The 27,678-nt window shown below is 41.2% G+C and overlaps 1 protein-coding gene across 2 annotated transcripts; it reads left to right on the top strand.

The window, feature by feature from the left end:
* Window positions 1–82: 82 nt before the first annotated feature.
* On the top strand, window positions 83–27,678 carry armc1 (armadillo repeat containing 1). 2 transcript variants are annotated; one of them, XM_043689285.2, is made up of 7 exons: window positions 83–219; window positions 4,638–4,851; window positions 13,594–13,685; window positions 16,029–16,218; window positions 17,831–17,947; window positions 19,341–19,415; window positions 26,520–27,678. In XM_043689285.2, the coding sequence occupies exons 2-7, from the start codon at window positions 4,690–4,692 to the stop codon at window positions 26,709–26,711; spliced, it is 828 nt and encodes a 275-aa protein (XP_043545220.2). In that variant the 5' UTR covers window positions 83–219; window positions 4,638–4,689; the 3' UTR covers window positions 26,712–27,678. The 2 variants fall into 2 exon arrangements, with proteins under 2 accessions (XP_043545220.2, XP_043545221.1); XM_043689286.2 differs by lacking the exon at window positions 83–219 and adding an exon at window positions 2,203–3,181.

Here is a 27,678-nt window from a genome sequence, read left to right as displayed (position 1 = left end):
ACGCCGTCTGATTGGCTGGCCCCCCGCGCACGTGGCTGTGAGCCAATGAGGTGGCGCGGTGTGAGTGGGTGGCCCGGGCTCGGGAGCAGGTACAGCGGCGATCACTTGAGGATTGCAGGAGGTGCTTGGAGAGCGGGGGGGGAAACCGAGTCATCGATAGGCGCGGGGTTACTGTGCAGGAGCGGCCGCTCGCTCGCTCGCCCGCCCGGGAGGAACAAGGTAGGCCAAGGCGTGTACTCGACTCCGGGGCCCATGCGGCCTCAGGGCTGGGCTCGAGCCGGCCCCCACAGTGACACCCTCCCTCACCGGCCCTCACACGCTCATATCACAGCTTTCATTTCATTTACACTCCGTCCTGTTTTAGGGCTGGTATTCTTTCTTTTTTTTTAAAAAAAACGTTGCTGGAATTTAGGCCCGCACTTAGAATCTCGTCTTTTTTTTTCACTGAATAAAACTGTTTTCTCTGTCCAGTGACGGGCTGAGCTTCTTCCCGGCTATTTTTGAACGAAGTGTTTGAGCAAACGGGTTTTGGTTTTTCCTTTGTGGTTTACATGTGTGTAAAATTTCAAAGGTGTGCAATCACAGTTGCTGGCTTACAATGAATAAGGCAGGTTTTGCAGAGGGCACACAAGGCTTTGATGGTCTCGCCATTTTTCCATGAACCCTGTGACCTTGGATCTAACACTAAAATGAGAACATTACATCACAGAAGGAGGTTTGCCAGCAGTAATTACTAATTAGTCTCTCTCCATTTTGGCACCATCCCTCTTGATAAATTATGTGAGGTGGAGGGGTGACCTTAGTGAGGTTTATAAGATCACAGAGTCATAGAGATGTACAGCATGGAAACAGACCCTTTGGTCCAACCCCCCCCCCCCCCCCATGCCGATTAGAAATCCCAACCTAATCTAGTCCCATTTGCTGGCAATTGGCCCATATACCTCTAAAGGTGAAAGTGAGCACCGCAGATGCTAGAGGTTAGAGTCAAGAGTGTGGTGCTGGAAAAGCACAGCAGGTCAGACATCATCCGAGGAGCAGGAAGATCCATGTTTCAAGCAAAAGCTATTCGTGGATGAAGGGCTTTTGCCCGAAAAATCAATTTTCCTGCTGTTCGGACGCTGCCTGACCTGCTGTGCTTTTCCAGCACCACGCTCTCAACCCATTTCCCTTAACCCTTCCTAAACATATACCCATCCAGATACCTTTCAAATGTTGCAATTGTACCAACCTCCATCACCACCTCTGGCAGCTCATTCATTACATGTCCAACCCTCTGTGTGAAAAAGTTGCCCCTTAGGTACCTTTTATATCTTTCCCCTCTCACTCTAAACCTATGCATTCTAGTTCTGGACTCCCCAACCCCAGGGAAAAGACATTTGTCTCTTTATCCTATCCATGCCCCTTGTGATTTTGCCATCCATGCCACTTCTTAGCCCATTGGCCCATCTGATCAAGATCCTGTTGTAATCTGAGGTAACCTTCTTCGCTGTCCACGCCACCTCCAATTTTGGTGTCATTTGCAAACTTACTACCTATACCTCCTAGGTTCCTATCCAAATCATTTCTATAAATGACAAAAAGTAGTGGACCCAGCACCAATCCTTGTGGCACTCCACTGGTCACATGCCTCCAGTCTGAAAAGACTGGCATAAGAAAGGTGAATGACAAGGGCCTTTTCCCTCAGGATGGGTGAGTTCAAAACTACGGGCATATTTTTAAGGTGAGAGGAGAACGTTTTAAGAAGCTTGTAAGTTTACTCTCTGAGTTGGTAGGTTTGTTCTCCTATGTTTTATCACCATGCTAGGTAACATCAGTGAGCCTCCGGTGAAGCACTGTATTCTGTCCTGCTTTCCATTTATCTGTCTTGGTTTATTGTGGTGGCTGTTATCTCTTCCAGTTCTTTTTCTGAGAGATTGGTAAATTGATGTTTGTTAATGGAGTTCCAGTTTGAATGCCAGTCCTCTAATAATTCACCCAGTGCTGCTCAGAAGTCCTTTTGTCTGCGTCCCTCTGGTTGAACTTCATCCCTCATACTCAGACGGCTTTTTCCGTGTCTGAGTGCTCAGTCCAAAGATTCTTTATCCAAATATCTGAATTGTCCGTGTTATTGCTGTGTGTAAGCATGGCCTGTCCTTTTTTTTAGATGTCACGGTAGAATGCAAAGCCAATAGAGAGCTACAGACCAGCGTTTACAGGAAAGCCACACACACTGACCAGATACTCAACTACAGAAGCAATCATCCCGGCACCCACAAAAGGAGCTGCATCAGGACATTATTTAAACGAGCCGGAACACATTGCAGCATCCACGAGCTAAGAGAAGCCGAGGAAAAACACCTATACGGCATGTTCGGAAACGATGGGTACCCAATAAGTGGAGTCACCGATTCCTATACAACAGACCTAAACAAGAAGACACAACACGTCCAGAAACTCTAGCCAAACTGCCATGCATTAAGGACATTTCAGAGATGACGACCAGAATACTGCAGCCCCAAGGCATCATGGTAACCCACAAACCTACCACCACATTGAAACAACTCCTGATGAATTTAAAGCACCCTGTACCAACAACCAGCAGAATACACGTCATACATAAAATACCTTGCAAGGACCACAACAAACATTACGTCGGACAGACGGGCAGGAATCTACCCACCAGGATACATGAGCACCAACTAGCCACCAGGATACATGACCACCAACTAGCCAACAAACAACATGACCAACTATCACTAGTATCCATTGACGTAGAGCAGGTTCAATACATGTATCCTGGGACAGGCTAAACAAAGCCATGTGTGGGAATTCCTAGAGGCCTGGCAATCAAACCGGAACTCCATTAGCAAACATTTCGATTTGCACCTCAATTACCAACTCCTCAGCAAAAGAACGGAAGTGATATCACCCACCACAATAAACCAAGACACACAACTAGCAAGCGGGATAGAGCACCACCGCTTCATTGGAGGCTTGCTGATGATGTGACCGAGCATGGTGACAAAACGTCTGAGAACAAATCTACCAGCTCAGTGAGCAAACTTACAACCGGAACACAATCTGAGCTACAAATTTTCTCCAAAATCACAAAGTTTTAAAAAGGATGTGGAGGGGCAATGTTTTTTTTTTAAACAAAGTGCTTCTTATGTGAATGAACTGCCAGAGAAAGTGGTAGATGCAGGTACAGTTGCAACATTTAAAAGATATTTGGAAAAATTAATGAATAGTAAAGGTTTAGAGAGATTTGGACTAAATGCAGACAGGTGGGACTAGTATAGTCAGGGAACATGATCGCATGGACTGATTTGACCAAAGGGTCTGTTTCCATACCATCAACTCTATATTGAAGTAACTGCTCTTGGTTGGAGCAAATTACTGCGGATGCTGGAATCAGAATTGGAAACAAAAAATGCTTGAAATCACAGTGGGTCAGGCAGCATCCATGGAGAGAATGCAAGCTAACGTTTTGAGTCTAGATGACTGTTTGTTTGTTTGTCAGTTTGATGAACTGCTCTTGATCTCTGGTGCTTCAGCTCTTGTTTTCTTTAACAAGACTCAACAGAGGTTGGTCAGCTCAGTTAACTGGATGGTTGGTTTTCAGTACAGAGTGATACCAACAGCATGGGTTCAATTCATACACTGGCTGGCGTTACCTTGAAGGATTCATCTTCTGAATTTCTCCCCTTACGTGATATGTGATGACCCCCAGTTGAAATACCTCCAATTCTCTGTGTGTCTGTCTCTCTCTCTCTCTGTGTGTCTGTCTCTCTCTCTCTCTGTGTGTCTGTCTCTCTCTCTCTCTCTCTCTCTCTGTGTGTCTGTCTCTCTCTCTCTCTCTCTCTCTCTGTGTGTCTGTCTCTCTCTCTCTCTCTCTCTCTCTGTGTGTCTGTCTCTCTCTCTCTCTCTCTCTCTCTCTCTCTCTGTGTGTCTGTCTCTCTCTCTCTCTCTCTCTGTGTGTCTGTCTCTCTCTCTCTCTCTCTCTGTGTGTCTGTCTCTCTCTCTCTCTCTCTCTGTGTGTCTGTCTCTCTCTCTCTCTCTCTCTGTGTGTCTGTCTCTCTCTCTCTCTCTCTCTGTGTGTCTGTCTCTCTCTCTCTCTCTCTCTCTGTGTGTCTGTCTCTCTCTCTCTCTCTCTCTCTCTCTGTGTGTCTGTCTCTCTCTCTCTCTCTCTCTCTCTCTGTGTGTCTGTCTCTCTCTCTCTCTCTCTCTCTCTGTGTGTCTGTCTCTCTCTCTCTCTGTCTGTGTGTCTGTCTGTCTGTCTCTCTCTCATAAGAGAGTAGTCCAATGGTCTGGTAAGACTGTGACTACTTTAGTTGGGCTTTGGGTACTGCAATGGCTATTTTTCAATCTTGGTGTGTTCTTGTAGTCTAAATCCTGTAGCTTCACCTGGGTTTAGTACTTTGGAGTACATATGAAATGGCACTTTTTAAAAATCTGATTAGTTGTGAATGACATTTACTTAAAAGTTCACTAACATGTGAATCACTGCTACATGATCAACCCGAGTTGTCTACATTGATGGCTTAAATAAAAAAATTACTGACTGTTGAGTGTGTAAGATGGAAATGATTGCTCAAATTTAACTAAATGTTATTATTGTATTCAATTTGTCATTGGCCTAATGTGTGTTTATTTTGCAGGGAATTTTTGAGAAACTTGCTTAACACATGTGGCATAGTGGATGGTGGCACGATGAGTGGGGAGCCTGATGCCCTAGCAGTAGTAAACCAGCTGCAAGATTTAGCATCTGACCCCTTAAACAGGCGAGCAATTGTTCAGGATCAGGGATGTCTGCCTGGGTTAATCCTGTTCCTAGACCACTCCAATCCTCAAGTTGTTTATTCTGCACTTTTGGTAAGTGTTAATTTACTTCATCTGTATGTACTTCGGTTTTCAAAATTATTGATACAAGTTCAGCATCTACCAAAAGATCTTGTCTGTATCACTGTTTGTATTTATGTTTATAGTTAATTTACAACTTTCGTTAACTAAGAGCTTTACTAGTGCAACTAGGGAAAAATCAAATGGGATTATTGGGTTTTGTTCTGAGATTAAATTAATAGCTGCATTCTCTTAGTTTCACTAAATATCAGCTCACTTTTCCCTCTTGTAATTCCTGCAAAAATTTGCAATTGTAACAATTATTGAACTTGAATATTTTCTAAAAGAGATGTTAGCAAAGCATTTCATCTTATACTCATCAGGTCAATTGCAAGTATACCAAATTTTAAACAATTGCAGCAATTTGTAAAGGAAAGAAAAAGAGTTCTGATTATTTGAAAAGTCAATTCTGGCTGTGGTATTGCCATAGAGAAGTTAACTGGGAACCAAGTACTTCCTAAGCTCCTGGTTGTATAAAAAGCTAAGGCTTGAACATATTCCTTTTTGCAAGGAATGTATCCCTGCATGATGTATGTTGCTTCAAGCATGTGTAAATGACCCATGTTTCTTTAATTGATGGTGTGTGCAGAATTGGCACAGTCAGTAATGTTCAGCAGTACAGACTGTCCTCTATCAGCCCAAGCTTGCAAATTCAAAAACAAAACGAAATGTGATTTTGTAGTCGGTAAGTCCTTAGTTGTCTGCTCCAAGAAAAATAATTGTAACTTCTCTCGTTTCTACTGATGGCCCTCACCTTTGTTAGAATTCTGATTAAATCTTCTCCAAAGCATTTTCATCGTTCCTGAAGAGTGATGCTCAGAAATAAGTACAATTTATTGGAAGTCTAACCATGTTTGTTTATAAATGTTTACCTTAACTTCCTTGCTTGGTTTTTGTCTCTACTTGTAAAGTCAAATAACAGCCTACTCAGTTTCTGAAATTTTTGTTGATCTGGGAATTCTTGAAATTTAGCAAAGTAAACAGCAAACAATTTAGCAGGGGACGTCCTATGAAAAGAGGTTGACTGGAACAGACCTATACACTGGAATTTTAAATAATGAAAGATAATCACATTGAAATATAACCTTTTTTAAAGGGTTTGATTGGTATTGTGCTAAGTGGCAGTTTGCAGCATTTCAGATGAGTAGTCACTGTCTTGGGACGATAGGTCAGTTGTTTTGGACTGATGGGAATGATAAGTTTTGCAGCTTTAAATTAAAGAATTTCCAGCATTGCCTGGCAGAAGAACTTTCCTGGAAAATAATTGTATTTTACCGGACACAGGAAATATTCAAAATCATATCATAATCCTACCTTGCGTACCTATTACTAACCAGCTTATGTGGCAAATGACAGAAGAATAGAATGGCATTGTCTCCTGCTGAACAAAGACTATTGGGAGAAACACAGTAAGAGTGCAGGAGAGTGGCACCTGTATTGACTGAGAGATGCGCTGGCAATTTCTTCCATGGTCAGTTGAACATGAAAAGGCATAGCACCAGCATAATATGACTGTGATTAAAATTAAATTGTTTTGATATAAAGAATCAGAATGGCCGAGTGGTTTTGCTTGACAGAGAACTATGACTTAAAACCTGCAAAAGAAATCTGCTTTTTTGAGTACCAGGTACTGCAAATTCTTTTGAAACTTCTTGCTTTACAAAGTAACACGTTAATTATTTTGAATATTTATGAAGAAGTAAATATTTTCTTTACTTCCCAGCCACAAATATTGCCACCTGTTCTATATAAAAGCGTCAGCAGTTTTGAGTGCCTTTTAAAAAGAGCTATTTTCAGGCAGTCTGTTTATATGCTGGGCTTGTTGGTTCTCCTCAACAGTTCAATTTTCCCCGGTCTTATACCCTCAAAGCATTGGATCGTGTCATTAGCTTTTAAGATTGTCAATATACCAAAGTCAGAACTGGACTGGAGTTTGATATTTTTCGGGGTACTATTTAAACTGATTGGCAGAATTCAGATTTGTTTTTGTCTCCAGGCAGCGAGTTAATCGAGTTGTTTGAGCATGTGTTACATTGTTGTCTTATTGAGAACACTTGGTGCTGTATCCGTTAGTTCTGCTGCTTTTAACTCTCTTAAAATACACCCTCATCTTCATAACACTTTCATATCCAGGTATTTGTCCAAATGCCTTTTAAATGTTGTTAATGTACCTGCCTTAACCACTTCCACTGGCAACTCATTTCAAATGTGTAGCACACTGTGTAAAAAAAAAAAATCGTCCCTCAGGTTCCCTTTTATTCTTTCCCCTCTAAACTTAAACTCATGCCCTGTAGTCATCGAAGCCCCAACCCTGGGAAAAAAACTGAGTGCATTTATCTTATGCGTGTCTCTCATGATCTCATACACTTCTGTAACTCTGCAGAAGTAGCAAGGTTGCTGTCTTGGGTGACTTTAACTTCCCTAATATCGATTGGAACCTTCTTAGTTAAAATAATTTGGATGGAGCAGATTTTGTCAGGTGTGTCCAGGAAAGGTTTCTGACTTAATATGTAGATAGGCAGGTGGGGGGGGGGGGAGCATATTGGATTTGGTGCTTGGCAACGAACCATGCCAGGTGTCAGATCTCTCGATGGGCAAACACTTTGGTGATAGTGATCATTACTCCCTGACCTTTACTATCCTTATGGAGATGGATAGGAACAGACAGTATGGGAAAGTATTTAATTGGGGGAGGGGGAATTACAATGCTATTAGGCAGGAACTGGGGCATCTAAATTGGGAACAGATGTTCTTAGGAAAACACACGCCAGAAATGTGGAGGTTGTTTAGGAAGCACTTGCTGATAGTGCTGGACGGGTTTGTCCCACTGGGGCAAGGAAGAGATAGTGGGTTGAAAGAACCATAAGTGACAAGGGATGTGGAACATCTAGTCAAGAGGAAGAAGGAAGCTTACTTAAGGTTGAGGAGGCAAGGATAAGACAGGGCTTCAACGGGTTACAAGGTAGCCAGGAAGGAACTGAAGAATGGACATGAGAGCTTGAAGGGGGCATGAAAAAGCTTTAGCGGATATGATTAAGGAAAACCCAAAGGCATTCTACACTTATGTGAGGAACACAAGGATAGCCAGAGTGAGGGTAGGGTCACTCAAGAATTCGAGAGAGTCAGCATGGCTTTGTGAGGGCCAGGTCACGCCTCTCAAACATTATTGAATTTTTTTGAGGATGTGACAAAACATATTGATGAAGGTAAAGCAATGGGTGTGATGTACGTGGATTTTAGCAATTCGTTTGATAAGGTTCCCCATGGTAGGCTCATTCAGAACGTAAGGAGGCATGGGATACAGGGAAATCTGGCTGGATACAGAATTGGCTGGCCCATAGACGACAGCAGGTGGTGATAGATGGAAAATATTCAGCCTGGAGCTAAGTGACCAGTGGTGTTCTGCAGGGATCAGTTCTGGTGTCATCCCATTTTCTCCCCCCTTAGTGGAAGCAAAACGCTCAGAGACACAGTATAGTTTACCACCTCCATCTTTATTCCAGGCCCTGGAGGGCGAGAGAACGATCATCCATGTGCACAGTGACATGAGTTCTCGGTCTTCTGTCTCGAACAGCGGTTTCGTAATGAATTATATAGTCCTTTTGCAGAGAGGAGCATCCAGATAAGGCAACATACATATTGATTGGGTGACCATTACAATCAGCGAGCATCAACAGTAAAGATTAAGCCATCTGCTGTTACATAATGAATGTTCTTAACCTTAACTGGCTTCACATAACAAATATTTTCCACCTTGTTAACTGATCTTACATACTGAATTCTTCCACTATTGTTAAATGGCTTTACATAATGAATGCTTTTCCACCTTGTTAACCCATTACCCTTGACTCCAGCACCCCATTGTTAACTGCAAGTTCTTACATGATCTGATTCATACTCAGCTGAACCTCTTGTTTCACAAAACTCAGAACTTGACTCTTTCCCGACCTGTTCATACCCTATACACGTTCTCACTGGGACCTCTGCGCTTCGTGATTTTTCAAAAATAACATGGCTGAGGAAGTGGAAGGTTGGGTTCGTGAGTTTGCCAATGACATGATGGTTGGTGGAGTGGTGGATAGTGTGGAGGGTTTTGTAGGTTGCAATGGGACATTGGCAGGATGCAGAACTGGGCTGATAAGTGGCAGATGGAGTTCAACCTGGAAAAATGTGAAGTGATTCACTTTGGAAGGTCAAATTTGAATGCAGAATACAGGTTAAAGGCACAATTCTTGGCAGTGTGGAAGAACACGGGCATCTTGGGGTCCATGCCTATAGATCCCTGAAAGTTGCCTCCAAAGTTGATAGGGTTGTTAAGAAGGAGTATGGTGTTAACTCCAGGAAGGGTGAGAGAGGTCGACACCTAGGGCAGGAGTCTTTTGTGGATATCCCCATTTTAAACAGGTATGCTGTTTTGGAAAATGTAGGGGGTGATGGATTCTCAGGGGAACGTAGCACAAACAGCAAATTTCTGGTATTGAGACTGACTGTAATGCAACGAGGGGTACATCGGCTTCCAAGAGATCAATTGTGTTAGGGGATTCTGTAGTTAGAGGTACAGACAGACGTTTCTGTGGCCAGCAGAGTAAAAGCAGAATGGTGTGTTGTTTCCCTGGTGCCAGGATCAAGGATGTCTCGGAGAGGGTGCAGAATGTTCTCAAGGGAGAGGGGCCAGCAGGAGGTAATTGTCCACATTGGAACCAACGACATTGGAAAGGAAAAGGTTGAGATTCTGGAGGGGGATTACAGAGAGTTAGGCAGAAATTTAAAAAGGATGTCCTCAAGGGTAGTAATATCTGGATTACTCCCAGCGCTACGAGCTAGTGAGGGCAGGAATGGGAGGATAGAGCAGATGAATGCATGGCTAAGGAGCTGGTGTATGGGAGAAGGATTCACATTTTTGGATCATTGGAATCTCTTTTTGGGTAGAAGTGACCTGTACAAGAAGGATGAATTGCACCTAAATTGGAAGGGGACTAATATACTGGCGGGGAAATTTGCTAGAACTGTTTGGGAGGATTTAAACTAGTAAGGTTTGGGGGGGGGGGGGGGGGAATAATGAGGAAAGAGATCGATCTGAGATGGGTACTGCTAAGAACAGAAGTGAGTCGGGCAGGCAGGGACAAGGTAGGACGAATAAATTAAACTGCATTTATTTCAATGCAAGGGGCCTAACAGGGAAGGAAGATGAACTCAGGGCATGGTTAGGAACATGAGACTGGGATATCATAGCAATTACGGAGACATGGGTCAGGGATGGGCAGGACTGGCAGCTTAATGTTTCGGGATACAAATGCTACAGGAAGGATCGAAAGGGAGGCAAGAGAGGAGGGGAGCGGCATTTTTGACAAGGGATAACATTACAGCTGTGCTGAGGGAGGATATTCCTGGAAATACATCCAGGGAAGTTATTTGGGGGGCACTGAAAAATAAGAAAGGGATGATCACCTTATTGGAATTGTATTATAGACCCCCTAATAGTCAGAGGGAAATTGAGAAACAAACTTGTAAGGAGATCTCAGCTATCTGTAAGAATAATAGGGTAGTTATGGTAGGGGATTTTAACTTTCCAAACATAAACTGGGACTGCCAAAGTATTAAGGGTTTAGATGGAGAGGAATTTAAGTGTGTACAAAGCAATTTTCTGATTCAGTATGTGGATGTGCCTACCGGAGAAGGTGCAAAACTTGACCTACTCTTGGGAACTAAGGCAGGGCAGGTGATTCAGGTGTCAGTGGGGGAGCACTTTGGGGCCAGAGCCCATAATTCTATTCGTTTTAAAATAGTGATGGAAAAGGATAGACCAGATCGAAAAGTTGAAGTTCTAAATTGGAGAAAGGCCAATTTTGACGGTATTAGGCAAGAACTGTCAAAAGCTGGTTGGAGGCAGATGTTCGCAGGTAAAGGGTCGGCTGGAAAATGGGAAGCCTTCAGAAATGAGATAACAAGAATCCAGAGAAAGTATATTCCTGTCAGGGTGAAAGGGAAGGCTGTAGGTATAGGGAATGCTGGATGACTAAAGAAATTGAGGGTTTCATTAAGAAAAAGAAGGAAGCATATGTCAGGTATAGACAGGATAGATCGAGTGAATCCTTAGAAAAGTATAAAGAAAGTAGGAGTATACTTAAGATGGAAATCAGGAGGGCAAAACGGGGACGTGAGATAGCTTTGGCAAATAGAATTAAGGAGAATCCAAAGGGTTTTTACAAATATATTAAGGACAAAAGGGTAACTACGGAGAGAATAGGGCCCCTCAAAGATCAGCAAGGCGGCCTTTGTGTGGAGCCACAGAAAATGGGGGGGATACTAAATGAATATTTTGCATCAGTATTTACTGTGGAAAAAGATTTGGAAGATATAGATGTAGGGAAATAGTTGGTGACATCTTGAAAAATGTCCAGATTACAGAGGAGGAAGTGCTGGATGACTTGAAACGGTTAAAGGTGGATAAATCACCAGGACCTGATCAGGTGTACCCAAGAAGCTAGAGAAGTGATTGCTGGGCCTCTTGCTGAGATATTTGTATCATCGATAGTCACAGATGAGGTGCTGGAAGACGGGAGGTTGGCAAATGTGCCATTGTTTAAGAAGGGTGACAAAGATAAGCCAGGGAATTATAGACCGGTGAGCCTGACCTCGGTGGTGGGCAAGTTGTTGGAGGGGATTCTGAGGGACAGGATGTACATGTATTTGGAAAGGCAAGGACTGATTCGGGATAGTCAACATGGTTTTGTGCGTGGGAAATCATGTCTCACAAACTTGATTGAGTTTTTTGAAGAAGTAAAAACAAGGAAGATTGATGAGGGCAGAGCAGTAGATGTGATCTGTATGGACTTCAGTAAGGCATTTGACAAGGTTCACCACGGGAGACTGATTAGCAAGGTTAGATCTCATGGAATACAGGGAGAACTAGCCATTTGGATACAGAACTGGCTCAAAGATAGAAGGCAGAGGGTGGTGGTGGAGGGTTGTTTTTCAGACTGGAGGCCTGTGACCACGAGTGCCACAAGGATCGGTGCTGGGCCTGTACTTTGTCATTTACACAAATTATTTGGATGCGAGCATAAGAGGTACAGTTAGTAAGTTTGCAGATGACACCAAAATTGGAGGTGTAGTGGACAGCGAAGAGGGTTACCTCAGATTACAACAGGATCTGGACCAGATGGGCCAATGGGCTGAGAAGTGGCAGATGGAGTTTAATTCAGATAAATGCGAGGTGCTGCATTTTGGGAAAGCAAATCTTAGCAGGACTTATACAGTTAATGGTAAGGTCCTAGGGAGTGTTGCTGAACAAAGAGACCTTGGAATGCAGGTTCATAGCTGCTTGAAAGTGGAGTCGCAGGTAGATAGGATAGTGAAGAAGGCATTTGGTATGCTTTCCTTTATTGGTCAGAGTATTGAGCACAGCAGTTGGGAGGTCACGTTGCAGCTGTGCAGGACATTGGTTAGGCCACTGTTTGAATATTGCGTGCAATTCTGGTCTCCTTCCTATCGGAAAGATGTGAAACTCAAAAGGGTTCAGAAAAGATTTACAAGGATGTTGCCATGGTTGGAGGATCTGAGCTCCAGGGACCGGCTCACAGGCTGGGGCTGTTTTCCCTGGAGCGTTGGAGGCTGAGGGGTGACCTTATAGAGGTTTCCAAAATTATGAGGGGCATGGATAGGATAAATAGACAAAGTCTTTTCACTGGGGTGAGGGAGTCCAGAACTAGAGGGCATAGGTTTAGGGTGAGAGGGGAAAGATAAAAAAGAGACCTAAGGGGCAGCTTTTTCACGCAGAGAGTGGTGCGCAGTGAGCTGCCAGAGGATGTGGTGGAGGCTGGTACAATTGGATAGGTATATGAATAGGAGCTGAAAATGTGTTGCTGAAAAAGCACAACAGGTCAGGCAGCATCCAGGGAACAGGAGAATCGACGTTTCGGGCATAAGCCCTTCTTCAGGAAAATGAATAGGAAGGGTTTGGAGGGATATCGGCTCGGTGCTGGCAGGTGGCTATCAAAAGGGGGCATAATTTTAAGGCAATTGGAGGAAGGTTTAGTGGAGATCAGAGATAGGTTCTTTACAGAGAGTGGTGGGTGCGTGGAATGTAGAGTCAGATACATTAGGGACATTTAAGCGACTCTTGGATAGGCACATGGAAGATAATACAATGAAGAGTATGTAGGTTAAAAGGTCGGCAGAACATTGAGGGCCGAAGGGCCTGTACTGTACTATTCTATCTTTAGGCATATTGTTATAGATATATTAATCATTTTATTGATGGAAACATAGAAATCTGTTTTCTTGGTGATGAATAATTCCTCAATCTTGAGAAATTTGTTACAATTTTGTCTGTCAGCTAAAGGTTGTGACTTCCCGGCTGCTTTAAATGCCTCATCTTTTAAAGTAGAATTTCATCATGTTGCCGTAATAACCCTGTTATCAAGAATGCTTCAAGATACCTTCCTTCCATTGTTGCATGTGGGTGTCTGGATTAATGTTTTAGGCAATTAGAAGGATAGACAGAAAACTGCTACACTTAAAACTGTGATTACAGTATGATTGTAATGAAAGGAGTGTTAAAGTAATGCTATTAAAGGAGTAAAGTTGTTTAGAAAAGTCGCATTTGCATTTTCTACTTATCTTAATTGTTTTTATCAGTTGTTATTGTAAATGATTTTCCTGTTGTTAGTGATGACTAATTCAGCTGTGTTATTTTCCCCTTCTGCACCTTAGGCTCTGCGCTATCTGGCAGAATGCCGTTCCAGCAGAGAGAGAATGAAAACCGAACTGGGCATGATGCTAAGTTTACAAAATGTGATCCAAAAGTAAGGCTGGGTTACTAGTTTAATTCTGAATCTGAAAACTGCAAAGGTTGCATTCTTGGATATTCTTCTAAGGACCCTTTTCATTGTGTTGAGAGATCTCATTTCTGTGTTTGTGTAAAAGATGGGGGACAAATGTCTTTTGGACCTTGGTGTCCTTTTACTCAATGGAGATGAATGCTGCAAGCTCTGATGTGACAAAATTTGTACTCTGGGGATACATTTACCAATATCATATGATCAGTACTGATTAGCATTTCTTGTGCAGCATCATGAGTTATTCATAAAATTGTGGGGAATCCCTCTCAGATTTGTTACTGGAAGATCTATTGTAGCACCACCTATAAGTGCAGCACATGTTGCTGGTAAATATTGATAGCTTTATAATAAAATATTTCACAGGATTTTGTGCAGTTGATTTCAATTTTCTTTATCTTTTTGGGGTGCGAGTATCACTGGCAGGGTTAGCCATTATTGCTAATCAGTCCCTAATGGCATGAGATTTATAGATTAATCATATATATCCTTCAATTTTGGATATTTTGAGTTTTGAATTAGTGGCATATGGGTTTTTTGTGTCTGAAGGGGCTTATAGAATCCCTAGAGTGTGAATAGAGGCCTTTCCGCCCATCGCATCTGCACTGACCCTCAAAGAGCATCCACTCAGACCCAGCCCCTTTAAGGCAGGGAGAAAAACAAACTTAATTTAATGACTAGCTTGTGTACATTCACCTCAATGAGAAGAGTCTTGTTTAAACATTTCAGACCAGACCAAAGTGTTTGGTTAAAACTCTAGTTATTTAGTTATTCAAATCTGAGAGCTGGAATTCTTTCTGCTGTGTGTACTGTGACAAGGTCAGAAGTCATACGACACCAGTTGTAGACCAACAGGTTTATTTGAAATCACAAACTTTCAGAGCGCTGCTCATTCTCGGATGACTTCATCTGATGAAGGAGCAACGCTCTGAAAGCTTGTGATTTCAAATAAACCTGTTGGACTCTAACAGGTGTCATGTGACTTCGACCTTGTCCACCCCAATCCAAAACCGGCACCTCCAAATTTTACTGTAAAGGGGGCTTTGGGGGATTAATCAGATTATATATATTACCATGTGTTTTGAAATCTTTAAATTTATGTAAATAGTTTGGTTCTTTTGTGTAACAAACTTTTTGGTTTTATTGTTGGGTCTGAATCTGTAGAATTGAGTATTTTTGTTTTGGTGAAAAATCACTATTAGAACAAAAACAACCTTGAGGTAACTTTCAGTCTGGAGTATGTCTTGTCTAGTAATAAAATTAATCGTGACCATAACACTAATTAGTTGAGAAGGAGGTGGTGATTTGCCTTATGTAGATACACCTCCAGTGTTTTGGACTTCAAGATTTGGGCCAAATGATTAGATGGTGCAGTGCATCTTGTGGAAGGTACACATTGCCTCTGCTATGTGCTGGTGATGCAAAGTAGCAAATGTATGTTTGAGGTGGCATATGGATGGCTTTATCCTGGATAATATGGAGCTTCATAGAATCCCTACACTGTGGAAACAGGCCATTTGGCCCGTTGGGTTCACACTGAACAGCATCCCACCTAGACCCATCCGCCTAACCCTGTATTTCCCATGGTTAACCCACCTAGCTAACACTTTCCTGAACACTACGGCCAATTTAGCTTGGCCAATCTTCCTAATCTGCAACTATTTGAACTGTGGGATGAAACCAGGACACAGGTGGAAACCCACGCAGATACAGAGAATGTGAAAACTCTGCATAGACAGTTGCCTAAGGGTGGAATTAAAGCTGGGTCTCTGGCATTGTGAGGCAGCAGTGCTAACCACTGAGCCACCGTATTTCCCCTGAAAGTTGTTGTCAAGTTCAGTTCCAACGTAAGTCGAGAAGATTCCATTGCACCCTTGTCATCAGTCTTAGTTCGTAGACAGGTTTTTGGGAGTGAGGAAGTGTTGGTTTTTGCATTACCACCCTCCAACCTGTTTTCCTACCTACAGTATTTACATAGCTTGTCTTGTGTTCAGCTTCACCCTCCTGGATGTTGATAGGAGATTCGGTGATAAAGCCCACTGACTATCATGGGGAGATGGTTGTGTGCACTCTTGTTGGAGATGGCCATTCTTTGCACTTGCGTGGCATTGCCCAGGTCTTACTGTGTGTGTGGGCTTGGAATGCTTCAGTAACAGATGCTTTGCAAAAGGTACTGAACATTGCAAAGCCCAGTGAACATCCCACTTCTGAACATGTGTCGGAAGGAAGGTCGTTATTACGTAAATCTGACTCTTATGAAGGTGCTTGGATTAATTCAAAGGCTTAACATTTCTTATCATTTCTTTTCAGAACGACGACACCTGGTGAAACGAAGAATTTAGCAAATGAAGTGTATGAGATTTTGCAGTCATCGAGCACTGAAGAGTATGACTACACAAATGATCATAATTCACACAGACGCAAACCACAGTTTTTCTTGGGAAGCACTAACAAACGGGCGAAAACCGTTACTTTGCAGATAGATGGTTTGGATGATGCGGTAAGAAATCAAATCATTGAGAGCAATTTCTCCTTTTTTGAAGTCAACGGAGGAGGGACGGGCAAAGCTTTGGTGGGAGGATGGAAGAGGAAGGGGAGTGTGGTAGGAAAAGGGCTGGGAGGGTAAGTGGAGAAGGCAGGGGAATGGAAGAAGGGTGGTGATTGTTGGAAATGGGGTTAGGGTTGGAGAGGTGAGAGGAAGGAGACAGAGGTAGGGCTGAAGAGGATGGGAAGGAAAGAGAGGGAGTGGAGACAGTGATCTGAGGATGTGAAAGGTGGGAGAATGTATGAGTTAGTGAGTAAAGGAGGAAAGAGAGATGTGGATGAAGAAGAGACCTGAGGTGGAGAGATGGTGGAAAGGGAACTACGGAGAAGAGGGGAAGGTAGGGGTGTAGCGTGTGAGGGGAGGTAAGAAAGCATGGAAGGTGAGAGCTGGTGGTCTAGGTAGGAAGGTGGGGAAGGGAACGGAACGGATGTAATTGTAACCAGTCTTTTTACACTTGAGTTGTTAGGGCAAAAGGTTATGGAAATTGGTCCAAAATGGTTATTGAAGCATACAACTTAACATAGGTCAAATGTCCTCTGCCCAATGGTCATATGAGCCACTGAAAGAGCTATCCATCTAGTCCCATTCTTCTGCCCTGCCTCCCATAAATTCATCATTTTCAAAGATATATCCAGCTCTATTTGAAACCTCGTATCAGTTAGCTTTATTGAATTAAATTTATTGTCAAGTGCACTCGAATGAGTGCAATAAAAAGTTTTATGGCACCATCTTAGGTACAGATTATCTCTGTACAGATACTTAAGTATGGAATCCGCCTCCACGACTCGCCCAGACATGAATCCTGAGATCCCTTAGCTCCTGTACTCCCCTCAAAATTGTGCCATTAAGCTTGTATTGTCTGCCCATGTTTCTTCCACCAAAATGCATTTTTTCACATTTCTCTGCATTGAAATTCATCTTCCAGATGTCTGCCCATTTGGCCAATTTGTCAATGTCCCTCTGAAGTTGCTCAGAGTCATCCCCACAATTCACTATTCCCCCTAGCTTAGTATCATATTGAAAGAGATGTATACGAGAAAGGAAAATAAAGTGAAAGCTGTGGGATGGGACTAAGTGAATGCAATTTGCACACAATGGTGTGAATGCATTGGCTGCTGTTCTATAATATTTTGTTGATTATTATTTTTTTCTCCTTTTATAAACAAGTAAAGAACAGGAACATTGCAAATGAACAACAGGCTTAAAGTTGGTAACCTTTTGTTTGCTGCTTATGATTTTGATAAACTTGCTATGTACATGAAGGAAGGAGCCAGTGATTTACCACCAGCTGCTAATTTAAAGATTTCCCCTGCACCACAAATAAGTTCATTATTACCTTCTTTGTCAAATTACAATGATTACGCATTGCTCTATTAAAGGGATAGGGCTTATAAATGCACTCCATTTTTAGCATGAGTTAATAAAGCCATGTACTCTGTGGGTCTTTGGCGTTTCTCAAGCTGATGAGTGTTCATTTTTACTTTCACAGTTTTATAATTTTACATGATGCAATATTTCAAACTGATTGGTCTGTTGGTTTAAATGATCTTTTGGGATTTTGTTTTAGTCACGGAGAAATATGTGTGAAGAAGCATTGTTGAAAATTAAAGGTGTCATCAGTTTTACTTTCCAAATGACTGTAAAAAGATGTATTGTACGGATCCGTTCTGACTTAAAAGCAGAGGTAAGTCTGGTTTTGAAAGAAATGTGACTACTGTTTGCGAATACCCTTGGTAAGTGAGGTGTTCTACCTTTGGTCTTTAAAGGTTTCCCGATCTTCCAACCTGCTTCTGACCTTTACAATATAGTAGGCCTTAGTTTTTTTTTCCCCTTATATTATCTTTAACCTCCTTGCATAGCCGTGAATACAGTATAGGTTTGTAGTGATTGTAACGAGGCCAGCCAGGACTTCATAGAAAATGAGTTCCCTGATTGGTGTTATTAATCTGAGCCAATCAGGACCGCTGGCTGACGAAAAAAAGTGTCAGAGACTCTGACAATCTTCCTGGTGATAAGATACTTCTGCAGACTGATAAACTTTCTCAAACTTGAGTCAGTTTGTGGAATTATTTTTGGTTACCTGATAAGTGACTCCACTTGCTCTGATATTGTGTCCCATTACGAGCAAGTTTTTAATTTTACAAAGAAAGTTTATACTACTGTGTACAAACCTGTACTTAATACCCAAGTAAAATAGCTGTCTGATGTTTTGTAATATCTAAACACTCGCATTTTAAAGCTGTGCGTCAGAAGCTGTGCCAGAGTCGAGGACTTCCCACGTGTAAATAAAGGGTGACTTGGTGACGGGATACCGGCCTCTGGAGTTATTTCTGGTTTACAAACTAGACTTTGGGGGGTTAAGGTATGAGGAGAGATTACACAAATTAGGTCTGCTTTTTCTATAATTTAGAAAATTAAGGGGTAATCTGAGTGCAGTCTTCAAGATATTAACAGGAAGAACCAGGGTAGATAAGGATACTTCCATTGATTGGGGATACTAGAACAAGGGGCATAGTCTGAGAATTAGGACCAGACTACTGAGGAGAGATGTTGGGAAACACTTCTTTATACAAAGGATGGTAGATGTTTGTAACTCCCTTCCACAAACAATAGTGGATGCTGGATCAGTTAATTTTAAATCTGGTATAGGACAAGTTTTGTTAAGCAAAGATCTTCAGAGTTGGGCAACAGATCAGCCATAATAGCATTGAATGGTAGAACAGGCTTGAGGGGCTGAATGGCCTACTCCTGCTCCTGTGTTCCTAAATTGTTTCTGAGGTACTTCCGAAAAAGAAAAATGAGAATTAGTTTAACTATTTTCTTGAAGTTTTTTTTTAAAACGGCAAAATAAAGGGATTGTAATGATAGAGTTGTTATCTCAATTTGTATGCAGATTTATATAGTTTATTTACGACTTGGATAAGTAAAATGCTTTTATTCCAGAAGCTGATCAAAAAATGATCAGTATTCTGTGGTCCTACTCAAACCACTATTGGAAATGTCAAACCCTTTCCATGTTTTCTATAACTCAACACGAGCTTAACTCCTGGCATTACCTGTGTTTATTTTTATTGTAGGCACTGGCATCTGCTATTGCAGCAACCAAAATTTTGAAAGCTCAACAAGTGATCAAAAATGAAAATGGAGAGGAGGTAAGATACATCTACTAGGGAGATTACTTAAACATATTTTAAACATTGTATATTTCTTCTTTAGCCCCAAGACCCTTGTGTCGTTTGTGGCAATATAAGAACAATGTATTCTTGGTATTAATAAGCATTGGTCGAATCAAAAATGAGCACCTACAGGATACATGGGAGGAACTAGATCTTAACTCTCGTTCTTATTTATCCTTCTCTCTTTCTGGATGTTGTGTGCTTTTTTTTTTGCTTTATACCACCAACTTGCTGGACCCTAAAAATGCCTACATTTTATTTAATAAAATAGATTAATGCTCTCTGAATTGCGCAATCAATAGAGATGTACGCAATACCTTGTCTCGTAGTTCTATTCTTATGTGGCATTTGCACAACAGTATGTTTATCATTTATACTTAGCAGTAAATTTCTTCCATGCATTATTTTATAAATAGTAGACATTTTGTTATTCATCCGAAAATTTTCTAGGTCTAGATTTTCTAATTTAATCCTTGGTTAAATTATTGGAGCCACTTTTTTAAAAAAAGTGGTCGAAGTGTCCTGTATTCTGGATAATACAGAGGGTTTAACATTAATGTAGACATAATCACAGTATAAAGTATTGTCAGATTATCTAACAAGTCTTCTGTGTGATTTATGTGTTGAACTTGTCCTACTCTTTATAGGTCATTGTGTTTGTCCTAAGTGATTCTCGTTAAAAACGTATTGCCCTTTGTGGTTACACATGGCTTTTATGAACATAAATTTTATAGCTAAAGTTCTTAATTGTGTAGTTGTAGGTCAACCTTTTTATAGAGTTTAAATAAAAAATCTTCCTGGTGATAAGATACTTCTGCAGACTGATAAATTTTCTCAAACTTGAGTCAGTTTGTGGAATTACTTTTGGTTATCTGATAAGTGACTCCACTTGCTCTGATATTGTGTCCCATTACGAGCAAGTGTTTAATGTTACAAAGAAAGGTTATACTACTGTGTACAAACCTGTACTTAATACCCAAATAAAATAGCTGTCTGATGTTTTGTAATATCTAAACACTCGCATTTTAAAGCTGTGCGTCAGCATTGAGAAGCATTTGAGGTGAAACTTGTGCATAAGTCATTTTTATTTTAGATTCCTTGATTGTTTTGAAGTCTGAACATTGAATTTACCTCATCAGATTTGATTTCACATTAAAGAGGACTAATACAAATTTATGGTTGGGGAAGGGAAGAAAATGTATAAAGGCTTTCAAGACAAGTGAAAATTAGCAGGAGGAGAATGAAAAAGATAACGGCTGAGAGCATTAAATTTCTTTTACTATAAAATTGTCCAGATGATCATAGGGAAATCTTGCAGTCTGTTTGTTATAGCTGACTAAAACATTGCTTTTCATTTTTCTGCCTGCAACACCTTCCTCCTTTAAATGTAGAAAATCTGCTTGTGGTTCCTTTCTTTGTTTATTGTGTGAGCCTTTATTTTGCTAACCTGTTGAATTCAAATAGTTGGTTTCTACAACATTTTCCTTTTTAAATACTTCAGGTAATGCTCCCCAAAACTCTGTCAACATACAATAAAAAGACTAATTCTTCTGTAATAACTAAGGGTTTTAAAGCTAGGGATCATCCTGTTTATTCGCCTTTGAGCCTTGACCAGGGCTTCTTTCACCCAGCATATGAGAGTCCATTAATTGTTACAGTATTCCAGATAAGGCTAACATGGAGATGTTTCTGCTGACAACTCACCCAGTATTGTTCTGCTGAATTGCATGCCTCACTTACAAGAAGATGGGACCTGGATAGGTAAATAAGCATTCTACAATCTGATTGTTCCTCTGGTGTGTTTTGTTTTGGGAAGGCAAGATAATGTATTAAGCAAACAGTTGGGTAGATAGTTTTGTTATTTATAGCTGGAAACTTCTTTAGAAAATCAAAGCTTTTCATGTGCTGTTGTGAAATAAAGGAGACGACAAAAGTAATGGGTGAAACTGGGTGGATTGAATTCTAATAGAAACAAGCAATTAGGAATGTTGCGGTTGTACAAGGCATTGCTAAGACCGTATGTGCAATACTATGTACAATACTCATGGAAGGATATTAACGAGTTAGGAGCAGTTCAAAGTTTACTTTATAACCTGTATTGAGTGGATTGCATCTTTAGGGAAAGGCTAGATAAGCTAGACCTGGATCCTCTGGACTTTAGAGTCAGAGGACGCACTTATTCAAAATAGATGTGGAAACATGCTTTTTCTGATGGTTGAAAGCCATTGGAATTCCCTTCCTCAATTCTGCAGATGCAGAATTGTCAAATATTTTTAAGGCAGAGGTAGATTCTTGGTTATCAAAGGGCTGAGAGATTATCAGGGATATGCAGGAGTGTAAAGTTGAGGTTAAAATCAAATCAGCCATGACCATAGTGAATGGCAGAGCAGGCTCAAGGGGCTGAGTGGTCTCCTCTTGTTTCTTGTTTGTATGTTTTGTAGGAGTGTGTTCTCCTCCCAGCAGTGGTCAATAAAACAGTTGTCATAAACAGAGAGCAATTAGTGTCCTAAATGTTTCCAGAAATAAATGACCACGGAATAGAATCTTTTATGAAAACATTTTTTAGGTAAAAGTGAAGTCTTTGATTTGACTGAGCCTTGAGTTAAAGTTGTTAATACAACACACCCACGGCGGCTACAGATTCCACTACTTCACTGCTTCCCTGGCAGGCATCTCCCCCTCCAGTCTCTCTCAACTTCAGCTTGTATAAAACTATATTGTCTATATCTTATCCCATGTAAGGATTCATTCATCCATGACTCTATCTTTGCTAAACTATGTAGGCTATCAATCTATTAACAGTATTTTAAATTAAAGTCATGTCACACCATTGCTAATTGTATATCTAGGGAAAAGTGAGGACTACAGATGCTGGAAATCAGAGTCTAGATTAGAATGGTGCTGGAAAAGCAATCAGGTCAGGCAGCAACTGAGGAGCGGGAAAATTGATGTTTTGGGCAAAAGCCCTTCATCAGGAATCCTCTCGTATATCTAGGGATGCTTTCTTGATGCTACAACTCAATATGCCACAGATTCTCTATCACCTTGTTTTCCAGCCTAATTTGAGGTAGACTAGGCACTCTTCAGAACCTAAAGTCTTTGGCCCATTTTTATGGTACATGTTTAATCAGTACAGTAAGTTCTACTATAACATGGTGGTTACGTTCTTGTGCACCCCTGCATTCTAAAAAAGTCGTGCTTTAGAAACAGCGTCCCCAATTCGTCAATCGCATTACAGCAAATTTGTGTTGGTGAAAAGTGTGTTATAGCAGGACAGCCTATATAGCTATTGTCCAGCAGAATACCTTTGCACGCCGTTTCTGCATCATGTACAAGTTAGTTAAATGGATTTTAATAACCAGTGAAAGGGAGTTTCACGTTGCCTCCCTGCATTGGCTACGTGAATGGTGTTTTCCAATAACAGGTCTTGCCTCCCATACAATCTCTTGTGTATCAATTTCAGCGCCTATGCAATGCCAACTACATAGATAACATACCCCAGCAACTGGCAATCAAATCCAACAATTTGTTCCTTTGGATGTTTGTAGCAGGCAGTGTTGACTGTACTCATTCAGCCCAGACATGCAAGGCCCAAACTAAATGTTTACTGCTAGTGATTCCATGATTGGACATTACTTACTGAATAACCATTTAGTATGCTAATAGCAATGCTAACTACCAATTTAAGACAAGTGGGGACTGATTCTCTGCAAACAGAAGGAATGCATTGCACTTTTATTAACTTACCTGCAAATTTCAGAAACCTTTTGGCTACCTGTAGCTTTCTCTGTGGTAAATGGAGTTTAATTCAGATAAATGCGAGGTGCTGCATTTTGGGAAAGCAAATCTTAGCAGGACTTATATACTTAATGGTAAGGTCCTAGGGAGTGTTGCTGAACAAAGAGACCTTGGAGTGCAGATTCATAGCTCCTTGAAAGTGGAGTCGCAGGTGGATAGGATAGCGAAGAAGGCGTTTGGTATGCTTTCCTGTATTGGTCAGAGTATTGAGTACAGCAGTTGGGAGGTCATGTTGCGGCTGTACAGGACATTGGTTAGGCCATTGTTGGAATATTGCGTGCAATTCTGGTCTCCTTCCTATCAGAAAGATGTTGTGAAACTTGAAAGGGTTCAGAAAAGATTTACAAGGATGTTGCCAGGGTTGGAGGATCTGAGCTACACGGAGAGGCTGAACAGGCTGTGGCTGTTTTCCCTGGAGCGTCGGAGGCTGAGGGGGTGACCTTATAGAGGTTTACAAAATTGAGGGGCATGGATAGGATAAATAGACAAAGTCTTTTCCCTGGGGTGAGAGAGTCCAGAACTAGAGGGCATAGGTTTAGGGTGAGATGGGAAAGATATAAAAGAGACCTAAGGGGCAACTTTTTCACGCAGAGGGTGGTACCTGTATGGAATGAGCTGCCAGAGGATGTGGTGGAGGCTGGTACAATTGCAACATTTAAGAGGCATTTGGATAGGTATATGAATAGGAAGGGTTTGGAGGGATATGGGCCGGGTGCTGGCAGGTGGGACGAGATTAAGTTGGGATATCTGGTTGGCATGGACGGATTGGACCGAAGGGTCTGTTTCCATGCTGTACATCTCTATGACTCTAAAACTTCAGTAAGTTGATTGGCCAACCAGTCAGCATTTTCTTTCTCCTGTATTTTGTGATTGTTTGAAATTTGACACTGTTGCATTTGTCCTGATGTATGAAGGTTATACATTTTTGCCAACACGTTTCTTTAAAGTAATATTCAAATTCTGTGCTACTGAAAACTTGATAGATAAATCACATATAGACTGTCTTTAATTTCATTGGCCTTGTGAATATTTTGCATCAGTATTTACTATGGAAAAGGATATGGAAGATATAGACTGTAGGGAAATAGATGGTGACATCTTGCAAAATGTCCAAATTACAGAGGAGGAAGTGCTGGATGACTTGAAACGGTTAAAGGTGGATAAATCCCCAGGACCTGATCAGTGTACTCGAACTCTGTGGGAAGCTAGAGAAGTGATTGCTGGGCCTCTTGCTGAGATATTTGTATCATCGATAGTCACAGGTGAGGTGTCGGAAGACTGGAGGTTGGCAAACATGGTGCCACTGTTTAAGAAGGGTGGTAAGGACAAGCCAGGGAACTATAGACCAGTGAGCCTGACCTCGGTGGTGGGCAAGTTGCTGGAGGGAATCCTGAGGGACAGGATGTACATGTATTTGGAAAGGCAAGGACTGATTAGGGATAGTCAACATGGCTTTGTGCGTAGGAAATTATGTCTCACAAACTTGATTTTTTTTTTGAAGAAGTAACAAAGAAGATTGAGGACAGAGCAGTAGATGTGATCTATATGGACTTCAGTAAGGCATTTGACAAGGTTCCCCATGGGAGACTGATTATCAAGGTTAGATCTCATGGAATATAGAGAGAAATAGCCATTTGGATACAGAACTGGCTCAAAGGTAGAAGACAGAGGGTGGTGGTGGAGGGTTGTTTTTCAGACTGGAGGCCTGTGACCAGTGGAGTGCCACAAGGATCGGTGCTGGGCCCTCTACTTTTTGTCATTTACATAAATGATTTGGATGCGAGCATAAGAGGTACAGTTCGTAAGTTTGCAGATAACACCAAAATTGGAGATGTAGTGGACAGCAAAGAGAGTTATCTCCGATTACAACAGGATCTGGACCAAATGGGCTGAGAAGTGGCAGATAGAGTTTAATTCAGATAAATGCGAGGTGCTGCATTTTGGGAAAGCAAACCTTAGCAGGACTTATACATTTAATGGTAAGGTCCTAGGGGGTGTTGCTGAACAAAGAGACCTTGGAGTGCAGGTTCGTAGCTTCTTGAAAGTGGAGTTGCAGGTAGATAGGATAGTGAAGAAGGCGTTTGGTATGCTTTCCTTTATTGGTCAGAATATTGAGTACAGGAGTTGGGAGGTCATGTTGTGGCTGTACAGGACATTGGTTAGGCCACCGTTTGAGTATTGCATGCAATTCTGGTCTCCTTCCTATCGGAAAGATGTTGTGAAACTTGAAATGGTTCAGAAAAGACTTATAAGGATGTTGTCAGGGTTGGAGGTTCTGAGCTACAGGGAGAGGCTGAACAAGCTGGGGCTGTTTTCCCTGGAGCATCAGAGGCTGAGGGGTGACCTTATAGAGGTTTACAAAATTATGAGGGGCATGGATAGGATAAATAGACAAAGTCTTCTGTCTGGGATCTGGGAGTCCAAAACTAGAGGGCATAGTTTTAGGGTGAGAGGGGAAAAATATAAAAGAGACCTAAGGGGCAACTTTTTCACGCAGAGGATGGTACGTGTATGGAATGAGCTGCCAGAGGATGTGGTGGAGGCTGGTACAATTGCAACATTTAGGAGGCATTTGGATGGGTATATGAATAGGAAGGGTTTGGAGGGATATGGGCCGGGTGCTGGCAGGTGGGACTAGATTGGGTTGAGATATCTGGTCAGCATGGACAAAGGGTCTGTTTCAATGCTGTACATCTCTCTGACTCTATTGTCTGTTCTTTTCACCAGTCTGTCCGTATCCTCCTGAAGTTGTTACACTTTCCTCATTGTTTACTGCATTTAAGGTTCTGATTCAAATGCAAACTTTAGATGAATACCTTCTATACCCAAGTTCAGGTTTGTAATGTACAGAAAAGAATATTGTTTCCAGCAATTATCCATACTGTTTCATTTGTGTATGTCCAGTGGTTTTGTTTCAGTGGTAGTGTGTTATGAGTAGTTTCCCCATTTATTATGGATTGGATTTTGTACTTGCCCATGGTTGAGTTGAGTGGAATTCAAAACAAAAGTTAAGAAATAGAAAAAAATGCTTGTTGCAGTAACTAGACTGTACAACTGTATTTTATCAAAATAATGTTAACATTAAAATCTTTAGAATAAAACTTGCACAAAAGAGTTGATGTATATTTTGCTGTGTTTTATTGGCATATCTAATTGCTGTTATGTGTTAAGTAGAAAATATATTTTAAAAGAATACGTTTAAAACAACCAAAGGAAATATTTCCACCCCCTCCAAATGCTGTTCACCGGTATTGTTTGAAGTTTTTAATCTTTACTTTATAGATGCTGGTTCCATTCCAAGGTGCATCTGTTGAAGTAGAGGAGAATACAGATTTACCAGACTACTTGCCTGAAGATGAGAGTCCTGCAAAGGATGAGGACAATGCTGTGTCCCGTGTTGGGAGTAAGCAGGAAGTTGGTGGTGGCTGGTTTAGTACAGCAGCAAACTTTTTATCAAGGTCATTTTATTGGTGACAGGTGGTTGTAGCCGCGCCGGACTTGGGTATGAGTAGGACTGTGGAAACAGGGAGCCTGTTTTCCCATTGTTGTGATGAATTGTCAAGTGCAATTTGCAGTAATGCAGAAACAGTTTATAGAGGCTTTTTCACATACTGCGTTTTCACTAAAATGAAAAGTTAAGCCATCATCAATAGAAGACATCCCTTCTGCCTTTATAATTTAAATTGACTCACAATCATGTGTTTTATTATTTTCTTCCAATGGCTCCACATCAATACCAAATGACATGAAAAGTGAAGCTTAAACCAGAGTTTGGATGGATTCTTCTGCAGCATCCTACATCGGCTACCCACGTTCAGCTCTATCACTTGAATGTTGTACAGAAAATCTCATTGTTAATATAAAGAGTATTGTGCATGAATTATGCCTTTTTTTGATGTTACATATCTCAATGACATTTCAAGTACTTGCAGTTTGCTTGAGACCTAAAGGATTGCATACATATGCCTTAATTTCTCTGTTCAAATTCTAAAGCCTTCATTACATATGCCTTTCTGGTTTCTGTTTCCATCTGAATGCTGAAGTTTATTATGCTTATTGGTGCAGCTTATTCTTGAAACTTATTAATATTCAGTCTCTTCTGTACATAAATGTTGCACCCTGGTCAATGTACAGCGTGCTGACTTTTAATCTGATTTTGCAACAGTAAAGGAAAACTGTCAAAGCCTATTCACTGCACTTTGAGTACTCAATGTCTTGCTGTTACAATGCAACGTTTTGTTTTATTGTCAGATGACATGTATTAAAACAATGGATAATTTGACATTTGAAATGTTTGAGGTGATAGCTATGTACAATATTCAGCATATAAATCTTTGTTATTAATTTACATTCATGTAATTAACATTTAGTTTGTGCCAATAGCCTGTATGTTCCACTGTGTGTCTACATTTTCCATTAAACCTATTGTATATGGACTACA

This window comes from Chiloscyllium plagiosum, unplaced genomic scaffold (genome assembly GCF_037043375.1).
Source record: "Chiloscyllium plagiosum isolate Xiang-an unplaced genomic scaffold, Cpla_swu_hap1 HiC_scaffold_4, whole genome shotgun sequence".
In the NCBI taxonomy this organism is placed as follows: domain Eukaryota; kingdom Metazoa; phylum Chordata; class Chondrichthyes; order Orectolobiformes; family Hemiscylliidae; genus Chiloscyllium; species Chiloscyllium plagiosum.
Note: the sequence above shows the minus strand (reverse complement) of the source record. Positions and strands in the feature narration are given on the sequence as shown.

Bases quoted from the DNA above. Each gene is read 5' to 3' on its own strand.
- armc1 (XM_043689285.2), top strand. From the start codon at position 4,690: ATGAGTGGGGAGCCTGATGCCCTAGCAGTAGTAAACCAGCTGCAAGAT. The intron at 13,686-16,028 runs GTAAGGCTGGGT...ATTTCTTTTCAG, and splicing joins TTACAAAATGTGATCCAAAA to AACGACGACACCTGGTGAAA. The intron at 16,219-17,830 runs GTAAGAAATCAA...ATTTTGTTTTAG, and splicing joins TAGATGGTTTGGATGATGCG to TCACGGAGAAATATGTGTGA.